Source organism: Staurois parvus, unplaced genomic scaffold (genome assembly GCF_062004578.1).
Source record: "Staurois parvus isolate SC_StPar_1 unplaced genomic scaffold, SC_StPar_1.0 ptg003244l, whole genome shotgun sequence".
NCBI classification, from domain to species: domain Eukaryota; kingdom Metazoa; phylum Chordata; class Amphibia; order Anura; family Ranidae; genus Staurois; species Staurois parvus.
Window position 1 is genome coordinate 56,184 of NW_028321040.1, and position 13,590 is coordinate 69,773.

The 13,590-nt window shown below is 50.4% G+C and overlaps 1 protein-coding gene across 1 annotated transcript; it reads left to right on the plus strand.

Annotated features, from left to right (window-relative positions):
- The first annotated feature begins 906 nt into the window (after positions 1-906).
- LOC149428436 (uncharacterized) lies at positions 907-9,910 on the plus strand. Its single transcript, XM_089667410.1, has 6 exons — positions 907-1,064; positions 4,091-4,356; positions 6,324-6,398; positions 6,507-6,587; positions 7,203-7,301; positions 9,426-9,910. Exons 1-6 carry the CDS (start codon positions 907-909, stop codon positions 9,518-9,520), a joined length of 774 nt encoding a protein of 257 aa, XP_089523536.1. The 3' UTR covers positions 9,521-9,910.
- Positions 9,911-13,590: the final 3,680 nt, after the last annotated feature.

Sequence of the window (13,590 nt, forward strand, 5' to 3'; positions counted from 1 at the left end):
ACACAGGTGATACACAGGTGGCACACAGAACACAGGTGATACACAGGTGGCACACAGGACACAGGTGACACACAGGTGGCACACAGAACACAGGTGATACACAGGTGGCACACAGGACACAGGTGATACACAGGTGGCACACAGGACACAGGTGATACACAGGTGGCACACAGGACACAGGTGGCACACAGGACACAGGTGGCACACAGGACACAGGTGGCACACAGGACACAGGTGACACACAGAACACAGGTGGCACACAGGACACAGGTGATACACAGGTGGCACACAGGACACAGGTGGCACACAGGACACAGGTGGCACACAGGACACAGGTGGCACACAGGACACAGGTGATACACAGGTGGCACACAGGACACAGGTGACACACAGGTGGCACACAGGACACAGGTGATACACAGGTGGCACACAGGACACAGGTGATACACAGGTGACACACAGGTGGCACACAGGACACAGGTGATACACAGGTGGCACACAGGACACAGGTGATACACAGGTGGCACACAGAACACAGGTGATACACAGGTGGCACACAGGACACAGGTGATACACAGGTGGCACACAGGACACAGGTGATACACAGGTGGCACACAGGACACAGGTGATACACAGGTGGCACACAGGACACAGGTGATACACAGGTGGCACACAGGACACAGGTGATACACAGGTGGCACACAGAACACAGGTGATACACAGGTGGCACACAGGACACAGGTGGCACACAGGACACAGGTGATACACAGGTGGCACAAAGGACACACATGACACCTGTCTCTTTATATACAGTTGTGAGCAGATGATGTCTAGCTGATAAAATCTGCCAAATCCCAGAAATCATTTCTGCACAATTGCATCCATGACCTCTTCATCTGTCAAACCATGAAGCTGAACATCGGGATCTTCCCCGAATACACGGATCATTGGGCTCCTGTACATTTCCCTGCTTCCTGCTGGTTTGCACTGTGGACGGGTAAAAGTCATTCTAAAGGTTGTCATATAGAAGAGGGGACAAGGAACGTCACACTCACCTGCTCTGGGTAATGGTTTTGCACACAGCAACCTCAATCTTCTTCTTTTTTTTTTTTTGGTGGGGGGTCTCCGCCCACCAGTGTTCCTGGCTCCTCCCATCTTGCCATGGGGTCAGGCTTACTTCTGAGCCAGTGGTGTGACTGGACATTGTCCATTCACACACATAGCACAGCTCGTCCCCGCCTCCCACTCTCTCCTTATTGGTTCACTGGCCACCAGCCACTGAGACTATTGCTGGCACTGATACCGGTGCTGAAGGTTATCATTGCTGCCACTGACACCACCACCAGCTATGAGGATTGTTTTACTCCACCAATCTCTTGTGTGCCCCAGGCACTTTATTGTACCATAGCAATGCATAGGGAAAAGGTTGCTGAGACAACCCCCTTTTTATTGACCACACCCATGTTTTGGCCACACCCACAAGTACATGGTGGACAACATGTTATGAAAATTGGGATTCAGGTGTGGGGGCACAAGATCACTTTAGTGTGCATCATCCGGGCACAGGATCACTTTAGTGTGCATCATCCGGGCACAGGATCACTTTAGTGTGCATCATCCGGGCACAGGATCACTTTAGTGTGCATCATCCGGGATCAGAATCACTTTAGTGTGCATCATCCGGGATCAGAATCACTTTAGTGTGCATCATCCGAGATCAGAATCACTTTAGTGTGCATCATCCGGGATCAGAATCACTTTAGTGTGCATCACCCGGGATCAGAATCACTTTAGTGTGCATCACCCGGGATCAGAATCACTTTAGTGTGCATCACCCGGGATCAGAATCACTTTAGTGTGCATCATCCGGGCACAGGATTACTTTAGTGTGCATCACCCGGGATCAGAATCACTTTAGTGTGCATCACCCGGGATCAGAATCAGTTTAGTGTGCATCACCCGGGATCAGAATCACTTTAGTGTGCATCATCCGGGCACAGGATTAGTTTAGTGTGCATCATCCGGGCACAGGATCACTTTAGTGTGCATCATCCGGGCACAGGATCACTTTAGTGTGCATCATCCGGGCACAGGATCACTTTAGTGTGCATCATCCGGGCACAGGATCACTTTAGTGTGCATCACCCGGGATCAGAATCACTTTAGTGTGCATCACCTGGGATCAGAATCACTTTAGTGTGCATCACCCGGGATCAGAATCACTTTAGTGTGCATCATCCGGGCACAGGATCACTTTAGTGTGCATCACCCGGGATCAGAATCACTTTAGTGTGCATCATCCGGGCACAGGATCACTTTAGTGTGCATCATCCGGGCACAGGATAATTTTAGTGTGCATCACCCGGGATCAGAATCACTTTAGTGTGCATCATCCGGGCACAGGATAACTTTAGTGTGCATCACCCGGGATCAGAATCACTTTAGTGTGCATCATCCGGGCACAGGATCACTTTAGTGTGCATCATCCGGGCACAGGATCACTTTAGTGTGCATCACCTGGGATCAGAATCACTTTAGTGTGCATCATCCGGGCACAGGATCACTTTAGTGTGCATCATCCGGGCACAGGATCACTTTAGTGTGCATCATCCGGGCACAGGATCACTTTAGTGTGCATCACCCTGGATCAGAATCACTTTAGTGTGCATCATCCGGGCACAGGATCACTTTAGTGTGCATCATCCGGGCACAGGATCACTTTAGTGTGCATCATCCGGGCACAGGATCACTTTAGTGTGCATCATCCGGGCACAGGATCACTTTAGTGTGCATCATCCGGGCACAGGATCACTTTAGTGTGCATCATCCGGGCACAGGATCACTTTAGTGTGCATCACCCGGGATCAGAATCACTTTAGTGTGCATCATCCGGGCACAGGATCACTTTAGTGTGCATCACCCGGGATCAGAATCACTTAAGTGTGCATCATCCGGGCACAGGATCACTTTAGTGTGCATCATCCGGGCACAGGATCACTTTAGTGTGCATCACCCGGGATCAGAATCACTTTAGTGTGCATCATCCGGGATCAGGATCACATTAACTAGGTAAGTGATGTTTGCATATTATATAAGATAGATAGTGCAGCGCTAGATGATATATGACTGCACCAGTATTAAAGATGGTGCAATATCCCTTACTTAAATGTCAACTAATGTGGACCACATACATTATATGTGACCACATACACTGTATGTGACCTTCCCAAGAATTGAAAAAAGGGGGGATATAATGACTTAACTTCACAATAAAAAACGCACAATATGAATGCACAATACAGTCCAGTCATCAAAGAAACACAGACAAGTGTATCTTGATAAGATCCTTATGATGCATGTAGTCCGGCGATGTGCAGAAGAAGTGAATAAATTGCGCACTCACCGGAAGCACAATTTAAATTGTGCGTTTGTGTCTCATACACCAAGGATCACTCCGACTGTAGATGAAAGGAAGCTCTGTACAGGTGGTTCTGTGATAAAAGGTAACACATATGGGGGTTCCTTCTGGCAGACAGGCTCCAAAACAGGATCAGCTGAATATTTCTCTGGACCTTGGGGTAGTCACCAGCTGGTATAGAAGAGTGGCCGCCGGACCCCCTTGATCCGGCGGCTTGGCGTCACGGCTAGCAAGGGCTCCTCCTTGACGCGTGTTTCGTATCACACGTACATCATCAGAAGGAATAAGAGCCATTGGCTCTGTATGTATGTAATGTATGTGGTCCACATTAGTTGACATTTAAGTAAGGGATATTGCACCATCTTTAATACTGGTGCAGTCATATATCATCTAGCGCTGCACTATCTATCTTATATTGTCTGTTTGAAGGTTTATGGTTTTTCCTTTTTAGTGTATCAGCTGCTGTGTTGGTTAGCGCTCACTGAATCCCTCATTACGATGTTTGCATATTGATCCTGACCCCTCCATAGCCCATGTCTGAGAACAAGAAGTGCCATATTTATGTAAAGTGGAGGACAATTTCGATCACAGACACAAAATTTATAATGATATCAATTCTGATTCTGACAGTCTGTGCTGGACCCAGCATTGACCAGGGAGGCCTCATTGTAGGTATGACATCCCTGAGCTGATCCAGAAGGTCAGCTGCTCCTCCGCAGATGGGCAGCCAGTGGTGGTCATTGAAGACAACAGTCTGAAGGAGGAAGGTCAGCCAGAGGTGGCCATTGAAGACAACAGTCTGAAGGAGGAAGGTCAGCCAGAGGTGGCCATTGAAGACAACAGTCTGAAGGAGGAAGGTCAGCCAGAGGTGGTCATTGAAGACAACAGTCTGAAGGAGGACTTCTCTGAACAGCCTCCAGGAGCAGTACAGCCGGCTGGTAAGCAGACCCCCCTCATGACACCTAGCACTGCTGTCTACACACTCGCCGATCACGACTGCCGCCATCTTCTTGGTTTGTGAGCTCTATCCCAAGGTACTGTAACATTTACATTTTGCACGTTGCCTGCTTTCTGTTTCATGGACAGATTTGTAGATTCTGGCCACCACTCACTACTCCAATACTATTAGACCTTTCTGTAGCTCTGATGCAGTTGGCCATCTACTTCTCTTCCAAGAAAACTCCATTCTCTTGTCCTCCTAGACTCTCCTCTGCCCTGTTCTCTTCCCACCTATCTCTGAGCTCCATCAGTGTTGTTACCCACAAGTAGACCTCTTCCTCTCTTCCTCTGTCCATGGGGGCCACCAAGGCTCTTTCCTTGGACACCTTTTATTCTCCCTCTACACCTCCTCCTGGGCCAGTAGATAACCTCCCATCTCTATGCTGATGACACCCAGATCTGTCTCTCCTCACCTCACCTCCTCATATTCTTTACACTTCAGACATTTACTAACTAATATATTAGTATGGATGTCACACCCCCCCCAACCATGCCAGGCCACATGCCCCCAACATTGGGGGGAGGGGTGTGGAGATAAGGGCCTCTTACCACAACCCTGGGGGGTGGTTGTCGGGGTTTGCAGCAGGGGCTTCTTGGAATCTAGAATCCCCCTTTAACAGAAGGGCCCCCAGATCCCAGCCCCCCTCCACCAAAAAAAAAAGTATGAAAATTAAATAAAAACAGTAGACTGTTTTTGACAAGTCCTTTATTAAAGAAAAAACAAAAACAATGTTCTCCGAAGTTCCAATGTCAATCACAATGAACAACAGCTGATGACTTGGAAAAAAAAAATAAAGGCCTACACGCGACTGACGGCCATATTGGGGGCGGGGGGAGGGGAATAACGCTCGCTTGTCCTGCCCCCTTACCTAGCCTGGGCTGCATGCTTGGCTAAGAGTCTGGTATGGATCTTGGGGGACCCCATGCCACTTTTCTTTTTCTTTTTTATTTTTCCATGGTGTTACCCTTCCAGAACTAGAGGGTCTGTTTTTTGTTTTGTGGGGTTTTTTTTTTGTTTGTTTTTTTAAGCCAGCATTGCTTGTTTACATTCTGCTGTCAGCAGGGAATTCCCTGACACCAGATGAGTTGTGGTTGTTAAGGACGCGGCGGCCACCCCCTCCATAACAACCAGCTATTCTTCACAGTGAATTCGGATCAGATTCAGAATATTGAATCCTTCCGATACAAATGAGTATATAAAACACATGCCAAAAATGAATCTGTTCATCATAGCGAATATGGCGAAATGAAATTCTTCAATTATCAAATGAAACAAAAGTGAAATGTAAATGTGGGAAGCCCCACATTGGTCGTTCCTTGGGAAGCCTTGCATTGGTCGTTCCTTGGGAAGCCTCACATTGGTCCTTCCTTGGGAAGCCTCACATTGGTCCTTCCTTGGGAAGCCTCACATTGGTCCTTCCTTGGGAAGCCTCACATTGGTCCTTCCTTGGGAAGCCTCACATTGGTCCTTCCTTGGGAAGCCTCACATTGGTCCTTCCTTGGGAAGCCCCACATTGGTCCTTCCTTGGGAAGCCCCACATTGGTCCTTCCTTGGGAAGCCCCACATTGGTCCTTCCTTGGGAAGCCCCACATTGGTCCTTCCTTGGGAAGCCCCACATTGGTCCTTCCTTGGGAAGCCCCACATTGGTCCTTCCTTGGGAAGCCCCACATTGGTCCTTCCTTGGGAAGCCCCACATTGGTCCTTCCTTGGGAAGCCTCACATTGGTCCTTCCTTGGGAAGCCTCACATTGGTCCTTCCTTGGGAAGCCTCACATTGGTCCTTCCTTGGGAAGCCTCACATTGGTCCTTCCTTGGGAAGCCCCACATTGGTCCTTCCTTGGGAAGCCCCACATTGGTCCTGTGCAGTGTGTGATCTGTAGACAGACCTGCTCTCCTCTCTCTGCAGGGAGTGATGATGATGGTGGTCCTGATGCTGCAAATGTCCTTCCACAATTCTGCTCTGCGCAGCCGCCCCACACTGGTAAGAGGAAGGTTATGGATGTGTTTTACCAGACATCTGTATGTGTGTGGGCTGGGGGAGGGGCACGGTAAAGACCCCTCTGGATCATCTGTTTTCTGTGTGTTTCAGGTGAGGGCAGCAGTCACAGTTCTGATTCTGACATCTATGACGTTCCACGCCCGCAGGCCAACAACTCACCTGTTCACACCGGTAATACAGAAGATTCCCCTCCTGTACCTGGTGCACAGATCTCCTCCGGGGCTGTGTACACAGATATCCAGACCAGGGCTGGGCCGAGGGGGAGGCAGAAGAGGCAGCTGCCTTGGGCACACCTAGTCTTGGTAGAGGGAGGCACTCCGACCCTTTTGTCTTGGACCTCGTCCCGTCACTTATCCAGGGACAAAAACCCACAATTCATTAGAAACATAGAAAAGTGACAGCAGAAAAGACCCAGTGCTCCAAGTCTGCCCAGTTTTTTTTTTTTTTTTGGGGTGGTGGGGGGATTTTTTTTTTTTGGGGGGGGGGATTTTTTTGTTTTGTGTTTTTTTTCTGATAACGTTTGTGTCTGAGTATATTTACTGATTATAATTGCAGCTATTTATTGTTGAGTGGCTGACAATGAAGGTGTATATAGTGCAGCCAGTCTGTGTCTGGTGAGATATCCTGCCTCTACTATCTCCACATATGAAGGAAGCCCTCATTGCGTGTCTGCTTCCCCTTCAGCCCTGCTCTGGGGTATCAGAATTGGGGAAATGAGGAGAATACACGGAATGTATATTGGGAATGATGGAGGATATCAGTCACCTTACTTATGTCCTTCTGCAGAGCACATGGCGGGGGAGGAGGAGCAGCAAAGCACCGCCCTGTGTCACCTCCGATTGTACGACCCCCCAACGTTGGACACTGCGGACACAGAAGTCTCAGGTCAGTTTGTTACAGAACATAGAGAACCTTTTATGTGCAGATTGTCTCAGCCTGGTGACATCACTGAACCGGACGGCAGGGAGGTCGGCTGGGACAGCACTACATGGGAGCTTTCATTGTCACTGCACACATCAAACTGGTTTCATGCTTCTGTCAAGTTCAGAGACTTCTAAATTGTACGTGACAGGTTCTCTTCACTGTGTACTATAGACAGTGCACCTCCCTCTTGTGTCACATGATCACTCAGAGCCATTGCTGGTACTGTTATGTCATGTGATCCCTCTCAGCCAGTGTAGTGGAAGCTGTCACTTTACAATGTCACGTGATCTCTCTCAGCCAGTGTAGGGGAAGCTGTCACTTTACAATGTCACGTGATCCCTCTCAGCCAGTGTAGTGGAAGCTGTCACTTTACAATGTCACGTGATCCCTCTCAGCCAGTGTAGGGGAAGCTGTCACTGTACAATGTCACGTGATCCCTCTCAGCCAGTGTAGGGGAAGCTGTCACTGTACAATGTCACGTGATCCCTCTGAGCCAGTGTAGTGGAAGCTGTCACTGTACAATGTCACGTGATCCCTCTCAGCCAGTGTAGGGGAAGCTGTCACTTTACAATGTCACGTGATCCCTCTCAGCCAGTGTAGTGGAAGCTGTCACTGTACAATGTCACGTGATCCCTCTCAGCCAGTGTAGTGGAAGCTGTCACTTTACAATGTCACGTGATCCCTCTCAGCCAGTGTAGTGGAAGCTGTCACTTTACAATGTCACGTGATCCCTCTCAGCCAGTGTAGTGGAAGCTGTCACTTTACAATGTCACGTGATCTCTCTCAGCCAGTGTAGGGGAAGCTGTCACTTTACAATGTCACGTGATCTCTCTCAGCCGGTGTAGTGGAAGCTGTCACTTTACAATGTCACGTTGTTTTAGTCTTGGACTTAATCATCCAGTGCTTATCTGTTCCTGTCCAAAATTTATGACGCTGGCCAGCTTGTGGAATGTGCGCACATAAAGAAACTCACACTGACACGTTTGGTCTGTGAAAACTTCTCTCTAATTTATTGAAATGAAACCGTGAGCTTATATATGAAAAATGATGGGAACATCACGTGATAACAGCATAAGCATCATATTAGTCTTTGATTGGTCACTTTACACGAAAACAATCTCCGTCATGGTATAGGTGTGATCTTCTTCAGTCTTATCTTAAAAAGAGAAAAACATTCTTTTGTCTTCCAAATCACACGATGGGAGGGGGTCTGTTCCTGTGAGCAAATATTTCTTAAGCAAGGATTTCTTAAAGTACCACAAAGCCCAGCAGGCAGAAAATATTCACACAACATATGTATTAAAGTATAAAAGTAAATATTTATAAAACTTATAGAAATAGCGTATATATATATATATTCAATAGGAAACGAAATAGGCATTTTACCAAATCCATCACAACGTGATCCCTCTCAGCCAGTGTAGGGGAAGCTGTCACTTTACAATGTCACGTGATCCCTCTCAGCCAGTGTAGGGGAAGCTGTCACTGTACAATGTCACGTGATCCCTCTCAGCCAGTGTAGTGGAAGCTGTCACTGTACAATGTCACGTGATCCCTCTCAGCCAGTGTAGTGGAAGCTGTCACTTTACAATGTCACGTGATCCCTCTCAGCCAGTGTAGTGGAAGCTGTCACTGTACAATGTCACGTGATCTCTCTCAGCCAGTGTAGGGGAAGCTGTCACTTTACAATGTCACGTGATCCCTCTCAGCCAGTGTAGGGGAAGCTGTCACTTTACAATGTCACGTGATCCCTCTCAGCCAGTGTAGGGGAAGCTGTCACTTTACAATGTCACGTGATCTCTCTCAGCCAGTAGTGGGTGTTGTAGTTATGATGTCACAGAAATGTGGTGGTGGAGGGTGTGATGGGATGCGGTGTGGTGGTGGAGGGTGTGATGGGATGCGGTGTGGTGGTGGAGGGTGTGATGGGATGCGGTGTGGTGGTGGAGGGTGTGATGGGATGCGGTGTGGTGGTGGAGGGCGTGATGGGATGCGGTGTGGTGGTGGAGGGCGTGATGGGATGCGGTGTGGTGGTGGAGGGCGTGATGGGATGCTGTGTGGTGGTGACCGGTGCTCTTGAACTTTCAGAACTGGTGTTGAAGGCATTTATGGAAGTTCCAGACATTTCCTCTCCTGTCTGTGTTCCGGAGAGTTCTGCGGAGGAGAGCTCCCCTGACAAGTAGTCCTGATCATGGGTCAGTACTGAACACGCCTACTGGGACTGAGATTGGATTCTGGAGTCACACAACCCGATGACAGATAAATGGACAGGAATGAGGGTGACAGTGACCCCACAACGGTGCCGGACCACCTCCGAGTCTTCCCATCACTCAGATGAAGTTCTGTCCCTGCCTGCCACTGACGGACAATCCGGTGTGTCAATGGAGAACAGAAGACCATGGTTCTAAAGAAGGTCCAGAGAGGTCCTAGAACCTTCTCCGCTGCATCCCAAACCCTGCAAGACCCGTCCTCTCCCCTGTGACTGCACCTTCCCCTCAATAGAATCGGTCCAAGCTCAGCTGTCCTCATCTCTCCATCTCCTCATCAACCAGAGGGGGTCATAAAACAGAAGGGAGGGGGTCATAAAACAGGAGGGAGGGGGTCACAAAACAGGAGGGAGGGGGTCACAACACAGGAGGGAGGGGGTCACAAAACAGGAGGGCTGACAAGGCAGTGTAAAGGAGAAGAGTGTACAGTACATTATAGAGGAAAAGGGACGAGGTTACAGAAGGAAGGAGAGGAGGACGAGGTTACGGAATGGAGGAGAGGAGGACGAGGTTACGGAATGGAGGAGAGGAGGACGAGGTTACGGAAGGGAGGAGAGGAGGACGAGGTTACGGAATGGAGGAGAGGAGGACGAGGTTACGGAATGGAGGAGAGGAGGACGAGGTTACGGAATGGAGGAGAGGAGGACGAGGTTACGGAATGGAGGAGAGGAGGACGAGGTTACGGAATGGAGGAGAGGAGGACGAGGTTACGGAAGGGAGGAGAGGAGGACGAGGTTACGGAATGGAGGAGAGGAGGACGAGGTTACGGAATGGAGGAGAGGAGGACGAGGTTACGGAATGGAGGAGAGGAGGACGAGGTTACGGAAGGGAGGAGAGGAGGACGAGGTTACGGAATGGAGGAGAGGAGGACGAGGTTACGGAATGGAGGAGAGGAGGACGAGGTTACGGAATGGAGGAGAGGAGGACGAGGTTACGGAATGGAGGAGAGGAGGACGAGGTTACAGAATGGAGGAGAGGAGGACGAGGTTACAGAATGGAGGAGAGGAGGACGAGGTTACAGAATGGAGGAGAGGAGGACGAGGTTACAGAATGGAGGAGAGGAGGACGAGGTTACAGAAGGGAGGATGAGGTTACAGAAGGGAGGAGAGGAGGACAAGGTTACAGAAGGGAGGAGAGGAGAAGGACGAGGTTACAGAATGGAGGAGAGGAGGACGAGGTAACAGAAGGGAGGAGAGGAGAAGGACGAGGTTACAGAAGGGAGGAGAGGAGAAGGACGAGGTTACAGAAGGGAGGAGAGGAGGACGAGGTTACAGAAGGGAGGAGAGGAGAAGGACGAGGTTACAGAATGGAGGAGAGGAGAAGGACGAGGTTACAGAAGGGAGGAGAGGAGGACGAGGTTACAGAATGGAGGAGAGGAGAAGGACGAGGTTACAGAATGGAGGAGAGGAGAAGGACGAGGTTACAGAATGGAGGAGAGGAGGACGAGGTTACAGAAGGGAGGAGAGGAGGACGAGGTTACAGAAGGGAGGAGAGGAGAAGGACGAGGTTACAGAAGGGAGGAGAGGAGAAGGACGAGGTTACAGAAGGGAGGAGAGGAGAAGGACGAGGTTACAGAATGGAGGAGAGGAGAAGGACGAGGTTACAGAATGGAGGAGAGGAGGACGAGGTTACAGAAGGAAGGAGAGGAGGACGAGGTTACAGAAGGGAGGAGAGGAGGACGAGGTTACAGAATGGAGGAGAGGAGGACGAGGTTACAGAATGGAGGAGAGGAGGACGAGGTAACAGAAGGGAGGAGAGGAGAAGGACGAGGTTACAGAAGGGAGGACGAGGTTACAGAAGGGAGGAGAGGAGGACGAGGTTACAGAAGGGAGGAGAGGAGGACGAGGTTACAGAAGGGAGGAGAGGAGAAGGACGAGGTTACAGAAGGGAGGAGAGGAGAAGGACGAGGTTACAGAAGGGAGGAGAGGAGAAGGACGAGGTTACAGAATGGAGGAGAGGAGGACGAGGTTACAGAAGGGAGGAGAGGAGGACGAGGTTACAGAAGGGAGGAGAGGAGGACGAGGTTACAGAAGGGAGGAGAGGAGGACGAGGTTACAGAATGGAGGAGAGGAGGACGAGGTTACAGAATGGAGGAGAGGAGGACGAGGTAACAGAAGGGAGGAGAGGAGAAGGACGAGGTTACAGAAGGGAGGATGAGGTTACGGAAGGGAGGAGAGGAGGACGAGGTTACGGAAGGGAGGAGAGGAGGACGAGGTTACGGAAGGGAGGAGAAGGACGAGGTTACGGAAGGGAGGAGAGGAGAAGGACGAGGTTACGGAAGGGAGGAGAGGAGGACGAGTGTTAGGAATGGACTGGCCAGCAATGGTGGGACTCACCTGCCTTTTGATCTGCAGTACCAGGGCTGGCCAGCGGGTGCTCCCAGCAATCAGAGACTCAACCTTTCAGCCAGCTAACACCTGGAACTGATGATGCTGGGGTATTTAAGGGATGGCCAGACCCACAGACTCTGCCTTGGTGTTGTGTTTGTCCTGGGCCCTGTATCTGTCCTGCATCCTGTTTCTGTCCCTCTGCCTGACCCTCTGTACTACGCTGCTTGTTACCTGTTTTGATCTCTGGCTTGTGACCCTGACCATCCCTCTGCCTAACCCTCTGTACTACGCTGCTTGCTACCTGCTGAACCTGGCCTGTGACCCCGACCATTCTCTGCTTGCTCCCCCTGTACCTACCTGCCCAATTGATATTGACCCGGCCTGCCTGACGACGCTTGCTTGTATGTACTGTTATCTGTGGGTGATTGGTTTGGTTTGTTTGCACTGTATTATGTTTAGTATTGCACTGCGTTTATGTTTGTATTGTTAGTGTTAATAAATTGTATTGTTTATCACATATCTGAAGTCTGCGTTTCCCTGCGTCAGTCACACACCTCTGGTCACACCTGGGAGCCCTGACAACGAGGTTACGGAAGGGAGGAGAGGAGAAGGACGAGGTTACGGAAGGGAGGAGAGGAGAAGGACTAGGTTACGGAAGGGAGGAGAGGAGGACGAGGTTACGGAAGGGAGGAGAGGAGGACGAGGTTACGGAAGGGAGGAGAGGAGGACGAGGTTACGGAAGGGAGGAGAGGAGGACGAGGTTACGGAAGGGAGGAGAGGAGGACGAGGTTACGGAAGGGAGGAGAGGAGAAGGACGAGGTTACGGAAGGGAGGAGAGGAGGACGAGGTTACGGAAGGGAGGAGAGGAGAAGGACGATGTTACGGAAGGGAGGAGAGGAGAAGGACTAGGTTACGGAAGGGAGGAGAGGAGAAGGACGATGTTACGGAAGGGAGGAGAGGAGGATGATGTTACAGCAGGGAGGAGAGGAGGATGAGGAATAGCAATGGATACAGAGGGGAGCCAGAAAAAATTGGATTTGATTATTTTCTAATTTGTGTTATTGTTTCATATCATTTATATAATTCTCTCCAGACACTGAATAAATGTCCACATTGTATCTCCGTACCTTCCACATGTCCTTCACTGGGATATACATCCCCTCCTCTACTTCTATTCTACAACAAGGACCCCCCAACTGCCCCACCCATCCCTCTATTATACCCCGATCCCCCCTCCGTCCCTCTATTATACCCCGATCCCCCCTCCGTCCCTCTATTATACCCCGATCCCCCCTCCGTCCCTCTATTATACCCCGATCCCCCCTCCGTCCCTCTATTATACCCCGATCCCCCCTCCGTCCCTCTATTATACCCCGATCCCCCCTCCGTCCCTCTATTATACCCCGATCCCTCCCTCCGTCCCTCTATTATACCCCGATCCCCCCTCCGTCCCTCTATTATACCCCGATCCCCCCTCCGTCCCTCTATTACACCCCGATCCCCCCTCCGTCCCTCTATTATACCCCCCGATCCCCCCTCCGTCCCTCTATTATACCCCGATCCCCCCTCCGTCCCTCTATTATACCCCGATCCCCCCTCCGTCCCTCTATTATACCCCGATCCCCCCTCCGTCCCTCTATTATACCCCGATCCCCC